The 17500-nt window shown below is 42.8% G+C and overlaps 1 protein-coding gene and 1 long non-coding RNA gene across 2 annotated transcripts in view; one reads left to right on the top strand and one right to left on the bottom strand.

Annotated features, from left to right (window-relative positions):
- Positions 1-4123, top strand: part of LOC123506542 (mucin-5AC-like) — a 35639-nt gene extending 31516 nt beyond the window's left edge. The window contains exon 5 of the mRNA XM_045258712.1: positions 1133-4123. Within this exon, the coding sequence (XP_045114647.1) occupies positions 1133-3322 (2190 nt within the window). The 3' untranslated portion in view covers positions 3323-4123. The remainder of the gene's footprint in view (positions 1-1132) is intronic.
- A 3404-nt stretch (positions 4124-7527) lies between these two features.
- Positions 7528-17500, bottom strand: part of LOC123506543 — a 10611-nt gene continuing 638 nt past the window's right edge. Inside the window, exon 2 of the long non-coding RNA XR_006675462.1 lies at positions 7528-7750. This is a non-coding gene — a long non-coding RNA (uncharacterized LOC123506543). The remainder of the gene's footprint in view (positions 7751-17500) is intronic.

Below are 17500 nucleotides of genomic sequence, written 5' to 3'. Positions count from 1 at the left end.
GTTGTTTCATTTGATATTTAATGTTTTAGTTATGAACCAGCCCTTCCCAATATGTCTTCCTAATAGCCCATCTACGTGAGGAACAACAGGTCTACTGCTACTTATCTTATTCGTTATCCTCCTTAGTGTCTTTCTTCCCTTATGGCATGATCGAGCTTGGTCTCACCGATGAGTAGGTCACGTTGCTCCAGTCAATGTCCTGACCGCTGACCTGACTTGTTTTGACGACCAACCCAACACGTGCAGTCAGGCTTCACCACAAAGAAAAATGGACACACGTTTTTATGTTGCTGTGTTGTATGGCTTCCTGTGGCCTTGAGAATGCTCTATAGTCCATCCTTCGAGAAGATTAAGTCTCCTTCCCGTTATATTTCCCTATTAACCTTCACGAGACAGCCACACCCTCACGTCACTCTCACTGCACCCTCGCCACACCCTTCCTTGCATCCACCATCTGTCATGTGACCTGCATGCCGTGATTAGTGACCTTGTAGTGACTCGCTGGCTGCAGGTGCTGAGTCACTCGTCGGGAGTGGGTAATGAAAGGGTTACCCCTCTGCCGTGAGACACGAGATCCGTGGACTTTCACTTCAGACATCTTGGTTAGGTCTTCCGATTGTCGATGTCTTCTCTGACCTACTATCTGTACCTTCTGATCTATGAGCGGGAATTATTTATTCCCTTCCTCCTTGTTCTCTTCATTACACCTTCCTCCCACCCTTTCCCACACACAACACAACATAACATACACATACAGGCACAATCACCCCTCTCCCCCTCCAACATATATAAATACAACACAACACAACATAACACACACACACACACACACACACACACACACACACACACACACACACACACACACACACACACACACACACACACACACACACACACACACACACACACACCACAAAACAACACAACACAATACACCACACCATAACGCAACCCAACACAACACAACATACACACACACACATACATACGCACACACACACACACACACACACACACACACACACACACACACACACACACACACACACACACACACACACACACACACACACACAGTATAATAGATGACAGTAACCCTTCTTTCACTCATACACTGTCGATATTACAGGTGACAACCTCATGCAGCGCGGGTTACTTCGGAGACTGCAGTCACCCACAGATTGTGGGTTCTACCAGACGGGATGATTCTACAAAATCTACCCACGCTGACAGCATAGTAAAAATTCCAGGTTTTGTTAGGAAGGCTGAAAGGGAAGGTTTAAAACAGCCAGATGAGGAGCCAGGGATAAACATTGAGGATGAAGACCCAGCACTTTACTTAGACGATAACTACGATCTCTATGACGCAGCAGACCAGGAGCCAGACGCCTCCATCAGAATCACCAGAAACAACAATGTCAAGCGATCGTGGGACAGTCCCATGATGTCTGCACTGTCAGCTTTCGCCTCCCTCGCCAATATCCCCTTGGACAACTCTATGCTTGAAGAGGGCAACAGGGAAGGCCGTGGAAGGAACATTGACCACGTGGATGGGTTTGACGCTGTGGACAGAGCATTTGTTGCCCATCCGCCATCACATCGCAGGACGCAACACACACAAAGCAACGTAGGGTTCATGCAATTGCCTTTCTTCCAGCCTGAGACAAAAAAGGGAAGATTTACTCCCCATCGCAGTCCACCGCGCATCCAAAGCATCAACAAGCCCCGTCATCGGCGACCTCATCTTAGACCCGATGCTCAAGACCCATACCTTGAACCTCCCCAGCGGCACCAGCGACCGCCGCAGCCCTTCCCGATTGGTACTAACTTTGATTTCCATAATGACGATCACCATGAGTCAGTACAAAGCAAACCCTCGATAGGGTCTTTCCGTCCCTCGTCGCTGCTAAACGGCGGTCAGAAGGACGAATTTCAGCCTGTGACAGAAGGAAAACAGTCCCCAGCGGCTCGAGAAGCTGCTGACCTTATTCGACCTCACAGGAACGCACAGGGAGGGGCAATTTCTACTACTTTCCAAAGTTTTTCACCCGGACTTTCCAATCAGAACACCGCCTCTAGGTTTCCATCGCAGAACACCTTCACTCGGCCGACCTCGTCATCCAGACCTGTCCAGAGCGTGCCTTCAGGATTTTTGACAGGATCGCAGTTCCCTTCCACAGGCAGCTTCTTGTTTCATCAGCCTCCTGTCCCCTCACTCGTCTCAAGTAGGCCATTTCACCATGTTCTACCATCAGGAACAGGTTTTCGTAGCACACCTGCCCCTGAATTTCAACAACAAAGTTCCTTCGGCTTTCAGCATCAACCCCAGCATCAGCAACATTCTCGTCCTCATCCTCAACCAGGCCAAACCATTGTTCGTCAGACACTACCAAGGCCTGCTCAGCCCTTTATTCATCAGCCTCACTCACACCCCCAGACAGCACCAAGTTCAAGTCAGTCATCCACTCAAACGTTCGGTCGTCCCAAAGAGCCTCAGCCAGTGCACACCTTCAGCTTCTCCAATCCGAGACAACCTCAGCCACCACCTTTTGTACATGGACAAAGCTTCACAACTCAGCCCTCCATCTTCAGTCAGGGAATCAACAGCCCACCCGTACCACAGCAACCAGTACAAAAGTTTGAACGTCCATCTACTGCCCCAGAACCATTCAATGTCTTCAGTCTGGCAGAGGTTCCCTTACCCACTACAGATAGTATTGAGAGACCATCTTCTAGGCCAACTTTCTCACAATCGGACACTCGAGAACGTAATACTTTTAGAGTTTCCTCTCCAACTCCTTTCACAGATACAACTTCAGAGCCTTTGGATGACTTTGACTTCAGCAATCCTGAGCTACAGCAAGAGAGTCCCCTGGACCAGACGGAAATAAATAAACAACAGCCAGCTTCTCCTGCCCGCCGGCCATCAAAGCCCTCCACACCCTTACACTCTTCTCAAAATCCTACCCGCCATCCAGATTCCAGCTTCAATGACACACCAAGAATCACCACACATTCTGATCCATTGGAGGCTTTTGGTCGCCCCATGAGAGAAAGGACAAGAGGCAGACCTGTGGAGAGGCCAGCATTGGACGAAAAGCAGACCACTCAACGAAAACCAGTCAGTCTCGTTACAGAACAGCCAGAGAGGCGGAGGCCTTCCAGAACACGACGACCTACCAGACCGCTAGATTCAACACCTCACAATGTTCAACAGGAAGAGAACCAACCATTCAGCCACTCTAGTGAAAGATTGCCGCAGGTGCCAAGGCTTCACCCGCAGCCCATTGCTCCTGTTACTGAGCAAAACCCTTCGTGAACCCAACTCACTTTACGCCACACACGCAGGTACCATTCACGCGATTCCCGGGTGTATTTGACAGTCATCCAGAAGGACAATTTCAACCAACTCCCAATGTGTTTGATTTTCCCACTGGTGACAGGAATGTACCAGAGGGATTTCAACAACTGGGTAATGATATCCCTCCTGATTTTAGTTTTCCAACAGGAGTGCAAGGAGAAGAGATAAATGGCGCAGAGGGAGTTGAAGAGGATACTAATGTTATTCAGGACGCTCATGGTGATAACCTACATGAGACTGATGAGGAAGTCACTGCCACTACTCCCTCCACGATATCTGACATCACGACAAACACTCCATCACGGCGCCGCCGCCCAAACATTAGAACACGCCTGCCACAGCGTGGCTCTTCTCGCACCACTACACCACCTCCTGATGCCTTCCAGACAGAAGATCCTGTTCAGTATGACTATGAGTATTCTGATGATTCTCTGGTCACCACTCAGACCCCAGCCACCGAGGAGACGCCAACGACTACTACGACACTTTCACCCTTTAGACAAAGGATAAAAGACCGCCTAAACCGTCTCAAGAATAGAAGGAGGCAAAGTATTGCCTCCCGCACCACAACAAGACTGCCAAGCTCTGAGCAAAGTCCTTCACGAAGCACTACCAGGCAGCCCAGTAATGAAAGTGACTCTGTTCGCTTTACTGGTACCAGAGGCAGCTCTGAAGACAGATCAGATTCTGATCAGACCACTACGACAGTATCACCACGACGCCGTCTGCTTAGACCTCGAGGATTTGATCGTAAAGGTTCCAAAGCTTTAGAGATAAACTGAGGAACCGCATCAGAAACAGGTTGAACACGACAGAGACGCCTCAGGCAGAAGAGGATACAACCGACATTCTAGAGACAGCTGAGGAGGAAGTATCTCCTGGTGGAGGACGGGCCAGGAGGCTTAATAGGTTTAGGCCCAGGCCTGTTGAAGGTAAAGCAGAAAGCATTCTTGTCGTTAAGGAGATCCTGAGATCCTCAGATCAGGATGTTCAAGAGACCACTCAACTTGATATATCGAATAAGCAAGAAGAGGAGCAGACTGAAAATCATCATGAAGGAGAAGACTCAACAGTTCTGGACAAACCATTTGGAAGGAAAGCTACAGACGGCAAAAGTACTTTCCATTTGCAGGAAGAAGATGAGGTCAATCAGCAGACGTCCACGAATCCTGACACACCACGTCGCCCCGGATTCCTTGGCAGAAGACTCGCCGATCCCAACATAAGAGCGCGTTTCAGGGAATTCTTGAAGAACAGAAAGAACAAACTAAGTGCCAGATACCGAACGACTGAAGTCCCGAGAACATCAAAGGAGCCGGAGCAATCTGAAGAAGAAGTAGAAGAGCAAATACCCGCAGCTACGGAAGAGAAGCCACAATGGGCAGATAGGCCGCCAAGCTCACACGACACTGAGAGGAAACAAGAGGAACGGCAGCGTGAGGAGGCAATGAATGACGAGGCAGTGCTGAAAGAGAGGGCAGAGAGGTTTGAACAGAGGCGAAAAGAGCTACAAACTAAGTTGTTGGCTCGCAGGAACGAAGAGAGACTCGCCCGCAGAATTCCCACGCAGTCTCCCAAGAATCAAGTTCCGAGTGAAGCCGTGACGAAGGATGAGGACGAAGATCCTTCTGCCTTTGGGATGAAACAAGAATCCAAGGATCCATTTACAAGGGGGGATGAGAGGCCTGTACAGAAAGTGATATCTATTGATGGATTCAGGCCAATCATAGAAACACCACCAGCACCTCCTACTCCCTTACATCCAAGGCCGCTCCAGGAGCCGGAGATAATCACAGCGCTACCTGCTCTTGAAGATGATGACATGACAATGCTGGTTAAGGTTTCTGCTAACTTTGGTGGGAAGCAGCAGCAGAAGGAAGTTACAAAAATCCCCCACAGTGACCTACCTCCTCCCTCTACAATGATCGTCCGTGAGATAGGTGCAGGGCGTTCCACCACTACTCCGGCACCAACGCCCTCAACACCAAAAATCACTGCCCCTGAACCTTCGCAGGACGCTATTGAGAAAGATTTAACAGAAGAGCAGGAAGGTTCAGAATCACAGCACGCTCCTGTATTGCTTTCGGTGCAGACGGTTCCAGACAAGGCTCCTATACATCCTGATATGGTTCTGGCCCTTTCTCAAGCAACGACAACTACCACAGAACCACCGTCGCTTTCCTCCACTCCACTGACTGAGACTACGACACCATCCTCTCCAGCTTCGACACGAACCAAACATGTCTCCAGGCCTTCCTTTAACCTGGCAGCGGCGTTTACACGGCGCAGCAATCTAGACAAAGCAGTGAAGGCGGACAGTGACGGGACGGAGAGAGTGTCAGTGACGCCGGTGCCGCACTTTGCCATCACCATGGCGACGGGGCCACCGCTCCTTCCTTTAGAGATGTTGCTACCACTGGACAACTCTCGGTGAGACTGTGGCCCGACCCTCTCCCGTCTTCCACCCCAAAGGGCCGGCCCCAAGGAGGGATCCTACCCAAGTGCTATTCCGGGCTTTACCGTAAAAGACATAAGATGACTGAGCAAAGTGCATTCATATCCCTTGTGCCTGAAGTAATGCTGCCTCTCGCTCCCCAAACGTCCCACCCCGTCGTCACGAATCCTCCTTCAGGACTGAAGTAGGCAGAAGTAGGCCTCCTTTGGTCTCCACCTGCCACATGGTAGTAGGCTGCACTATGATGTGAGGAAGGCGCTTGTGCAGGGAGGCGAAGGAAGACCATTGTTACTGCCACCGATTGCTATTCCCATCATTCTTGTTATTATTTTTTCATTATTATTTATCATGATCAAAATCTGTTATCCTTAATAATAATAATAATTATTATTATTATTATTATTATTATTATTATTATTATTATTATTATTATTATTGTTATTATTATTATCATTATAATTGTTATTATTATTATTATTATTATTATTATTATTATTATTATTATTATTATTATTATTATCATTATTATTATTATTATTATTATCATTATTATTATTGTTATCATTATTATCATTATCATTATTATTTTTTATTATTATTATTATTATTATTATTATTATTATTATTATTATTATTATTATTATTATTATTATTATTATTATTATTATTATTATTATTATTATTATTATCATTATCATTATTATTATTATTATTATTATTATTATTATTATTATTATTATTATTATTATCATTATTATTATTATTATCATTATTATTATTATATTATTATTATTATTATTATAATTATTATCAATGTTATTATTATTATTATTATTATTATCAATATTATTATTATTATTATTATTATTATTATATCATTATTATTATCATTACAAATGATAATTGTTGTTATTACTGTTTTATCTTCATTCTCTTCTATGCGAGTGTTACCAAAAGAATAAGAAAATAGTTTTGGAAACAACCACTTACTTCCACCAAAGTGGTAGTCACATCCACCACACAACTACGCCATTCTCCCGCTCTATTCCCACCATGGCCAACACATCACTGCTCTGGTGCTTTGTTGCCTCTCATCCACTATGCAGTTCCCATCTCTTGAGGAGAAGTCGAAACACTGGCTAACTGGCTCCCTGATAGTGGTCGCTGAGTGTAGCGAGTGAAAAAAACCCTTTAGAAACACTGGAAACTCAAGGGATTAGGTATATCATCCACGTTTCCTCTCTGAGACGCAATCATGACGCCTCCAGAGTGTGCCGTGGGTTCTTTTCAACCCTCCCTTCACATCACTCTTGGATGGAGGTACAGCTGCCCTGCGGGAGTGGCTGGAGTGATAATCGTTAGCGCTGGGCTGATGATGGAAGGTTATGGTCATATAAACAACCATGAAGAAGTAGCTATGAGCATCTGACTGGCTCTGATATAAACTCTTGTTATGATAGGGCTTGCTGTGGTCACAACCCTCCTCCCGTCCCCTGCTAGGTCTCCTTCAAGTGGCCAACTATTATTGAGTGTCGCTGTCACTCTCCTATCCAGCTCAGTCCAGATTACAGGCTTCCAAATACGACGACGATGGTGTAAATGATTAGTGACAAAGTTTATTATGATGATATGTGTCATTTTCGTAGTGTTTATGGTTGTATATTACGTAGCACGGACACCACCAATGTTGGTCATATATACCGTAGTGTGTATATCAATGCCATACGAATATTTAAGGCTGTAAATGTAAAAAATAACATTATAATCTGTCCTGTGTCATAACATAAGGCATTGGCCATCTTGTACCTTTTTTGCTCCTCGTCATGCTACTTAAACAATTATGTAACCATCTATCTCCAGCATGTAACAAGCATGTAACAATGTTTTTATATACTACTATTACGTCTCTCTCTCTCTCTCTCTCTCTCTCTCTCATCCTTTAATCTTTCATGACCTCCCTTACAGAAAATCCTCTTTTTTATGTAAATACAGGCAAGAGAAGCCATTTATTCTCACGTATTTATTATATACACACATCACACTTTTGTACAAATAAAAGCCGCAGTTGCCGTCACATCGCTGTTTTCATTGTTCTGGTCCATTACTGTAATGTGTGTGTGTGTGTGTGTGTGTGTGTGTGTGTGTGTGTGTGTGTGTGTGTGTGTGTGTGTGTGTGTGTGTGTGTGTGTGTATGCTCCCTGCCTCACTATACAAAACACAACGCAGCGCCAGAACTCAACAAGACGAGGACGCTGTATGCGAAATCATTCAATAACAACATCACGAGTAACACACATGACTCAGTGCCTGGCCAAGCAACACGAGGAACTTTAGACCTGTGTGTGTGTGTGTGTGTGTGTGTGTGTGTGTGTGTGTGTGTGTGTGTGTGTGTGTGTGTGTGTGTGTGTGTGTGTGTGTGTGTGTGTGTGTGTGTGTGTGTGTGTGTGTGTGTGTTACCTGGAAGTGTTGATGGCTTGAAGGAGGAGGAGGAGGAGGAGAAGGAGGAGGAGGAGTAAAAATGACTGACGCAGCTCCAAGGAAACTTTAGGAAACGAGCAATCACAAGTCCATCGCCACATTTTCCTTCTTTCTCCTCATTTTTCCTTCCCATTGACAAGTCACATCGGCCAATCATCGCTTCGCTCTTCACCAATCTCCCCCTTTCTCTTCCTCTTCCCTCTCCTCCCCCTTACCTCCCTTCATACACTCTTCCTCCTTCTCTTTGTCTCTCTCCTTCACTCTCTCATTCGTAATCATTCTGTCTTGCCTTCTGTTGATGTCTATCGCCTTCGCTTCGCTTATACTCTTCCTCCTCTTCCTGCCTCCCCTCCTATCTCTAGACATGTCTCTCCCCCCATCTTCTAGCGACACTTACGCTCTCTCTCTCTCTCTCTCTCTCTCTCTCTCTCTCTCTCTCTCTCTCTCAATTACGGCTCCATTTCTTCCCCCTCCTCTCTTATCAACGTTTCTGTGCTGTACATACTTTCCCCTTCTCTTCCCTCGTTCCCCTTCCTCCTCCTGCTCCTGCTCCCTTCACCACGCATAACATGGCGTTGGATCGGGTTTTTCATTGACCGGAGGCAAGTTTGAGGCTGATCAATTCTCCGATCCGTGGTGGGATGCAAGCCAGGGAACGTGTCGAAGGCCTGTCCCTCCACCCATCCAACCCTTCAGTTCGCTCCCCATCGCTTCTTGCTGGTCTCAACCCTCCTGCAAGTTCTATTCTTTTCTATTTTTGACTGCGTAATTCGTGTTCTTTTATATGTCTTTCCTTATCTTGTTTTCTTTTTAGGGTTACGTTTTCAATGGTTTTGGTGTCATGTCACTTTTTACAGTTTCTAATGGGAGTTGTCACGTCTTTCAAGGTTTTTTTTAAAGGCGTTGTCATGATTTTAATGGTAGTTTAACACATGGTAAGCTTCATGAGTAGGAGAAATTGTCATGGAAACTCCACTAATCACCTCTGTTGTCTTTGAAACAAGTCCTTGTGAGAATATAGTGTGGTAAACTGACACGGTTAAGAAATATGAAAAGAAGACGGATGAATGATGGAAATAGGAAAACATGATGAAGAAAAACGCAGTACCAGGGTAGTTGTTTTGTTTAGAGTATTTGACGTGAAGTAATGGAGATGCCCACACAAAGCTGACCCACAAGGAGGAAAATAAACGCAGCCGAGGGGACCCAGACAGAGACGTATAGGCCGCCTGGCTTCAAATGTAAACAGGAAAAGGCAAGCGCAGCACTGAGGGGAAACTGTGTCCGAACGAGGGAAAGAGAGAAGAGAACAAAGAGGTGTATTGTGGGAACTTGCTTAACTATCTTTAACTTCTTACTAAGCCCTATGTCAAAACTCCGACCTGATACCCTGATTGATACATATTGCTAAGGGTAAGGGCGGGTAACGTGTATGAGTTTTATTATCACATGCAAGTAAAGTGAAATTGTATGGGATTCTCAACCTTACAATAGAGATAATTTTGAGGGGAAAAAAGTGACAAAGTAGGATATATTATGTTAATGAGGTATAAGACAGACAGCAGACGGCAGGCAGAGAGAGCAGAGGACAGAAGCTGAGAGGTTACATAGATTCTAGAAATGAGAGAAGCCTGAAGAGACACGGGCAAGCTTGACATTATACTCGAGAGGCTTAATCTCTTCAGTACTGGGATGTATTTTTACTACGAGTTTTGGATGTGATTAGACAGTTTTATTGGAATTAGGAAGGGTCTTTGGAGGGTCGGAAGATTTATGGCCATAGTCTTCACTATTCTAATCCCCGACATAAGTTTTGAAGCTGTATAAAATCGTCAAATAGTAAGCAGAATGAATATGAAAACACGTCATGGTACTGAAGGGGTTAAAGTTGGTGATGCAGTAATTGTTGTCTCATGAAAGTAAAAAAAAGAAAAAAAAAGGAGGAAATGACCTATGGATGCTTTACTAGTTAGATATTTAGATAAGTTATTTTATTAATTACTCCCCAAGAAAATACTATACTCCATCTCCTCCACCTCATCTCCATGTCTCCACCACCACCACAACCACCGCCATACCAACACAACCAACACCACTACCGCAACCACTATCCAACCACTATCCAACCACTACTCTGACATGGTCGTAACTGCCACCACTACACCTCCTCCGCTTGCTGCATATTTCACCAGTACAATAACACTCCCCACCGCCTCCACTCGAACCCTGCCGCCACCCCAACCACCACCAGTAATACCACCACCACCACCACCACTATCAACTTCACCTCACAAAGGTTCTTCATGAATATATCATCTCTCTCTCTCTCTCTCTCTCTCTCTCTCTCTCTCTCTCTCTCTATTTCTTTCTATTTTCTTTGTCTTTCTCTCTTTTCTTCTTTCTTTCTTCCTTTTTTTCTTTATTTTTTCTCTTGTTGCATTTCATCATTATTTTTGTTATTCAAATTCACAATCTTTTCAACGTAATCCCGCCACACACTACCTCCACCCCACCCTCCTCTCTCTCTCTCTCTCTCTCTCTCTGTAACAGACGTCAACACACGAGAGGAGACCATACATATGCACATTCATGATGACGTCACGAGCTCAGCCAGCCAATGAGAGAGGCTGACGGAGTCTACTGCTTGGTTAATTGGTTCAGTGTCTCTTACTAAGCTCTTATCATCTAACTTCCCAGGTTCATGTGTCTACGTATCAGCATATCCTTTGTTGATCTCAGCTATTCCCTCTGATTGTCTCAACATCATATCGATTTTTATTATGTTCTCTGGTGTTATTTGAGGGTTTGGATAAATGTTGATGGTAGTTTTCGTCAGCTTAGGCTTGTGAATTTCTATGTTTGTAGTTCATTTTGCTGTGCAGTGTTTGATGAGTGATTTAATGGAGTTCAAGAGTTGTTTCCGGAACTGAATGAGTGAAACGTACTCACACATACACATGTAGTATCATAGTGGTAGCAACAATAACAGCTTAGTAGTAGTAGTAGTAGTAGTAGTAGTAGTAGTAGTAGTAGTAGTAGTAGTAGTAGTAGTAGTAGTAGTAGTAGTAGTAGTAGTAGTAGTAGTAGTAGTAGCAGTAGTAGTAGTAGCAGTAGTAGTAGTATATAGTTGATTGACAGAAACACAATTAATGCAAAAAAGTTACCATCTCATTTTTTGCTCAATATGAATGAGGATGTCTTGTAGAAAGGAAACAACTGAGCATAAACAGCAGCGCGCGCGCGCACACACACACACACACACACACACACACACACACACACACACACACACACAGAAATAGGCACGTTATACAACACCATATCACATCTCATCAGTGGCCAATTATTTCCTGGTTGTGTAAGTTAATGAGGCGTTTCCTTACGTAACTTGTGAAGAAGCTCCAGCATTTTCAAGTGTCATTTTGTATTCCTGTCAAGCGTCGCGCGGCTCATGGGAAAATTTTCATTACCAAATTTGTGCTTTATTAACAGGTCTTATATTTTTATGTAAACTCAAAAATTATCATGTTGTTGTTGTTGTTGTTGTTGTTGTTGTTGTTGTTGTTGTTGTTGTTGTTGTTGTTGTTGTTGTTGTTGTTGTCGTTATTGTTTTGCATTTCTTCTTTTTCCTAAATTTTTTCTTCTTTTTCTTCTTTTTCTTCTTTTTATTTTTTTTCTTTTCTTCTTCTTCTTCTTCTTCTTCTTCTTCTTCTTCTTCTTCTTCTTCTTCTTCTTCTTCTTCTTCTTCTTCTCCTTCTCCTTCTTCTTCTTGACTACCATCACCACCATCATCATCTCTTTCTAATCTAGTCTATTCTTATCCCTCACCATACTCTCTCCCACCATCTTTTTTCTCGTTAGTCTCAGTTGAACCAAACCACTAAAAATACTCCGTGATTGGCATGTTATTTGTCCACATTGATATTCGAAGTAGGATCTGGAGGCCGTGACGTGAGGGAAGTGTGGGTGTTGAGTTGTATCTGGATCTTGCCTGTGTTATTCTTACTTTTTTTTTTTCAGTTCTGCAGGACATTGACATTCTCTCAGCTATGTCTTTTTTTTTTTTTGTGTGTGTGTGTGTGTGTTGATTACGCCGCCATTAAGAAGAATTATATGGACTAGGTATCTGGTTCGTTATTTATGTACCACTTTGTTTTATTCAGCTGTTTGTTGTACTTGAATTTCTTTCTTTTGCTTCTTGGTATTCCTGTTTTTTTTTTATCACTATTATCATCACCATTACCTTCTCCATTTTCTTTTTCTTTTTCTCCTTTCTTTGCTTGTATCTGCTGTACAAACTTTATCGAAATGTCAGCTGTACAGTGTGTGTGTGTGTGTGTGTGTGTGTGTGTGTTTACGTCAGTACATGCAAGTACTTAAAAATCACAATCACACACAGCTACAGACTCCACTCAACACCGTAACAAAAACACAACAACAACGATAAAACAATAGGACCAAGAAGGAAAACACCACGAAAGCAAACCAAGTGATATTTTTAAACGTAATCGAAAATATTGATTATCAAATTCCTCACCTCATCACTGCCTAAGCATCAACGAGCCACTACGTCACCAACCTTACCCTTTTACCTACGCGCCCTGCCTCCCCCGCCCTCTGACGTCACTCTTACGTCACAGATGCGAGAGGAGAAGAGCACCCTGAAGAAAATATCAGAGTCGATGCCTTCTGAAAATGGACTGTCCGAAACGAAACGATAAGGAGACGAAAGATGAATGCCTATTTTTTCTTCTCCCTCTCCCTCTCCCTCTCCCTCTCCCTCTCTCTCTTCTGGACTCAAATTAAGGAATACAACAGGAAGGGAACAAGTTAATTAAGAAAGATGGAAAACCTGGAATACTTCAAAGTTTCAAGGACCTAAAAATGTTGTCAATGATAAAACAGTTAGTTATTAATCCAAGTGTCAAAATTAACACAGAAAATTATCCCTTATTATATAATCTATCATCTGTTGCTTGATTTTTCTAATATTTTCTTAACTAAATACAAATGTTAGAGGGAAGGAAACACTAAATAACGAATGAGACAGAGAGAGAGAGAGAGAGAGAGAGAGAGAGAGAGAGAGAGAGAGAGAGAGAGAGAGAGAGAGTTTCCTAATAAAAGATGAAGCTGTAAGGGAAGAGGAAGGGAGAGTCGGAAAGGGACGGGAAGAGGAGGGAGAGAGGGAGGGGAGGCAAAATAGCTGACAACGTATGGAAGGTAAAAGGAAGAGCGGAAGGAAGGAAGAGAGAGAGAGAGAGAGAGAGAGAGAGAGAGAGAGAGAGAGAGAGAGAGAGAGAGAGAGAGAAGAGAGAGAGATAAAAAAAAAAGTAAATATAACATTCACACCTTCTGGGGACTGATAAGAAGAGAGAGAGAGAGAGAGAGAGAGAGAGAGAGAGAGAGAGAGAGAGAGAGAGAGAGAGGTGGACAGATAAGAAAATATATATGACAGCATAATAACAGAATGGAAGCGTAGAAAAGACATAAAAGGAGAAACAGACACAAAATGAAATGAATGTAAAAAGAAAGAGATAGATATGGAAAGATTCTGATAAAGACATGAAAATACAATAAAAAAAACATAAGAAAAACGAAAAACACAGAAAATGAAACAAAAAGAAGTGAAGAAAAACGAGAATCAAACGAGCAGGGGGAAAAGACACATGACAAAAAGACAAAGGAGAAAGAGAGACGCAAGAAAAGAAAGTAAGAAAAAGAAGAGTCAAACCTGAATGGAGTATAAAGATGACACGAAGGAAGAAGACAAGATACAGAGGAAAGAGGAAAGAAAACGAAGGAGACGTAAGAAGATAAGAAAGAGAGAAAATCAGAGCTAAATGGAGTGAATACGAAAGAAGGACACATAAGGAAAAGAAGATACGAAAAAGAGGAGGCAAAACGGAATGGAGAAAATGAAAAAGAACCTGATAACATTCATATTTTACGCACCAGGGAGGATACCACGGAGGGAGGCGCCTGCGTGCTCGACAAGCGGCAAGAGGAGGAGGAGGAGGAGGGAAGGAGGAGGAGGTTTCATCCCGGCAGCGTGGTGGTGGTGGTGGTGGAGTGCCAGAGCCAGCCAAGCCAGTGTCAGTCCTTGCTCGGTTGCCGCAGCTGCCAGTGACCCGCGCCACACTTCCTCTCTGTCCCCCTCTCTCTCTTTCTCACTCCCTCCCGCCCCCCCTCCCTCCCGCCGCCATGGGAATCGACGCTATGGTGAGTCTTGATGCCTCTGTTTCTCCGTCTTGTTTATTCTTTCCTCCATGGCTGTGTTTGATCTTGTTTTATTATCCTTTGTATGTTTGCTGTGCCTTCCCTCATGTGCTGCAGCCTCTCTCTCTCTCTCTCTCTCTCTCTCTCTCTCTCTCTCTCTCTCTCTCTCTGCAGCACCGTGTATTACAACCTTCAGCTTTATTTTTCTTCATCTTTAAACTGTATAATTTTACTGTCAGATTTATTTCGGGCTTGCTCATTACTAACTTCATTAAATCATTATCGTGAACTGTTGTCATTATCGTTAACTCGCATATTATTTACGATGTCTCCCTAAGCTTCCGTGTGTGTGTGTGTGTGTGTGTGTGTGTGTGTGTGTGTGCTTAAGATTATTCATTACGCTTATTTTTTCCCGGTTTCCGTATAGTCTTGATTTTCTGTTTTTGAATTATTGGTTTTTCGAAACATTTTTTGTTCATGCTCCGAAATAAACTCCATATATATTTCTTTATTTTCAATTTTATTTTAGCCCACTTCCCTTTGCATCTCTCTCTCTCTCTCTCTCTCTCTCTCTCTCTCTCTCTCTCTCTCTCTCTCTCTCTCTCTCTCTCTCCCACTCTCTCACTCTCTCCTATTTCTTTAAAACAGGCATTTTATACTTCGACCAAATTGGAATTTTCTCTCGCGTATAATTTTTCATGCATTGGAGAAGGGCGGAAGAGGAAGAGGAAGAGAGGAAGGAGGAGGAGGAGGAGGAGGAGGAGGAGAGTGCATCAGTGCTAACTAATTACGTATGTGTGTTAAGGTCGTTTTAATACAAGAGAGAGAGAGAGAGAGAGAGAGAGAGAGAGAGAGAGAGAGAGAGGCTCGCTACCAGTACATTCATATTTTTTTATAAAGCGACAAAAGTAGCCACTTAATGGAAGAAAGTGACACGCGGGCTCCCACACTCACAGAATTCGACTCTTTCTGTACTTGTTTATTGTCTCTCTCTCTCTCTCTCTCTCTCTCTCTCTCTCTCTCTCTCTCTCTCTCTCTCTCTCTCTCTTATACATCACTATTTTCTCTTCCCCATAACAGTCTCTACATTTCATGCGTTACTCTCCAATACATATTCCTTCAACTTTTTAAATTACAACTCCAACTTGCTCTTAACATCCTTCAATCCTACGATCTCTCCTTCGGTCCTAAACCACCCATCCTTTATCCTGTCTCTGCGTTAACTCCCATCCTTTGCTATGGAGATGTGGTGGTTCCTTCATGTGGGAAGCTGTGGTTCGTGTAGGGAAACGTTGGATGATTCTGACTGAGAAATGACCCAAGGCGGAGCTGAGGCGGAAAGAGCCTAAATTTGTGTGGGCAAAGTTGATGCATAATCTTGGAGGTTTATGGTTTATGGTTTATACAGTTCCCGTGGTCTATTTGCATATTAAAGTGCCTATCTATTTTCTTCCATGGCTGATGTCTCTCTGAATAGTTGGATTTTCTTTTTTATATAAGAGATGCAATGGCTTAGGAAAACAAACTATTGAAAAAAAGAGCTTCATTGAAACTTAAGATATCCTACTGTCCTGTCTTTATTACTGTATTGCTATTTGAAGGTCAAGGAAGTCAAGTCTATGAGGATAAAGTTAATCATAATTGAGGTTGTTTATTGCTTATACGTCTCGTCTGCTTTATTTTCCTATTGGGTTAAAGATGTACCGTATTAGCACATCGAAATATATATTTTCTCTTGAATGAAGTGAGTGATAAATTATTGCGTACAGCTCTACATTATTCAAGCACCAGTATAATTCTCGCTTTATGAGTTATCTCTCTTATGATGAATTACAACCGCACAGCGAATTAAAATATGAATACATCTTTAATTGATATTGGTTACAGTATATTTTGTCTTTCGGGTACCAATAAACAAATTCAAGGAGGATATAGATAATCACAGAGCAAAAGTCAGAGCTACATCAATCTATTTATTATCATTGGTGCCTTTCAAAATGACACGCCACACTCGCACCACAGCGCTATCCTGAGTGTGATGAGCGCTGCACCAGTCATAAGGGTGCACGCATTGTTACCGTCCCTTTAAATGCACAGTTACGCTTCATGCAATTTCATTCCCTTCCATTCCATTCCTGTTATTGGCAATGGTACCGGCGGGATAATTTCCTCTGCGTTTTATTTATTTATTTTTTTTTCGTTTTATTCTAGAAATTTTCTGTTCAACTGCAAAGTGACTATTAGTTGGTATGCGAGTTATCACGGCCATGACTTCCTCGGGACAAATTTCATGTTTTTATTTTTTTTTCTTTATATATATTTTTTGTTGTAACATTCACATATTTTCATTTCATCTAATTGAATATCAGAGAACTCAAAATCAGTTTCACAATTTTCAACCACACATCCTTGACCAATTCATCAGTTTATTTAATTTCTGATGATTTTTTTCTTTTAGTTTTGTAAAATCAGGCAATATTAATTCCGCGCACTAATTGTTGTTAAGAACCATGACATCCCAGAGGCAAGCTACCAGATGACCGCACTTATCTAAGTCTTCCCATGACCTTGGCTTCCTTATACTAAATTCATCAGACCATTTATCTTAATGTTTGTATATTCTTTTAAGTACAAGGCTGTTTTAACTCCTTCATTGCTATGGTATCACTACAGTAAACTACAATGATAGTATTTATTGCATTCTGAATATTTAGATAACACATTCTATATGGACTTCCCTCTATAATACTTCTATAACTCAGAAAACACGAATTTCATATCCTGTTCTCTGTTTTTCTGTGTGTTCTTGCAAACATTTTCTTTCGTCATGTGCTGGACACATACTCTCAACCTTCTCGACACATTACCTTGACAACTTTTATAAATACTCGAGCGGAAGTTCTCGCAATATCCAAGCGTGTTTACGTGATTATAGAGAAAACTTAACACGATTTGTATACCACCAATGAAAGGAAACACCCATGAGA

Source organism: Portunus trituberculatus, chromosome 20 (assembly GCF_017591435.1).
Source record: "Portunus trituberculatus isolate SZX2019 chromosome 20, ASM1759143v1, whole genome shotgun sequence".
Lineage (NCBI taxonomy): Eukaryota > Metazoa > Arthropoda > Malacostraca > Decapoda > Portunidae > Portunus > Portunus trituberculatus.
Note: the sequence above shows the minus strand (reverse complement) of the source record. Positions and strands in the feature narration are given on the sequence as shown.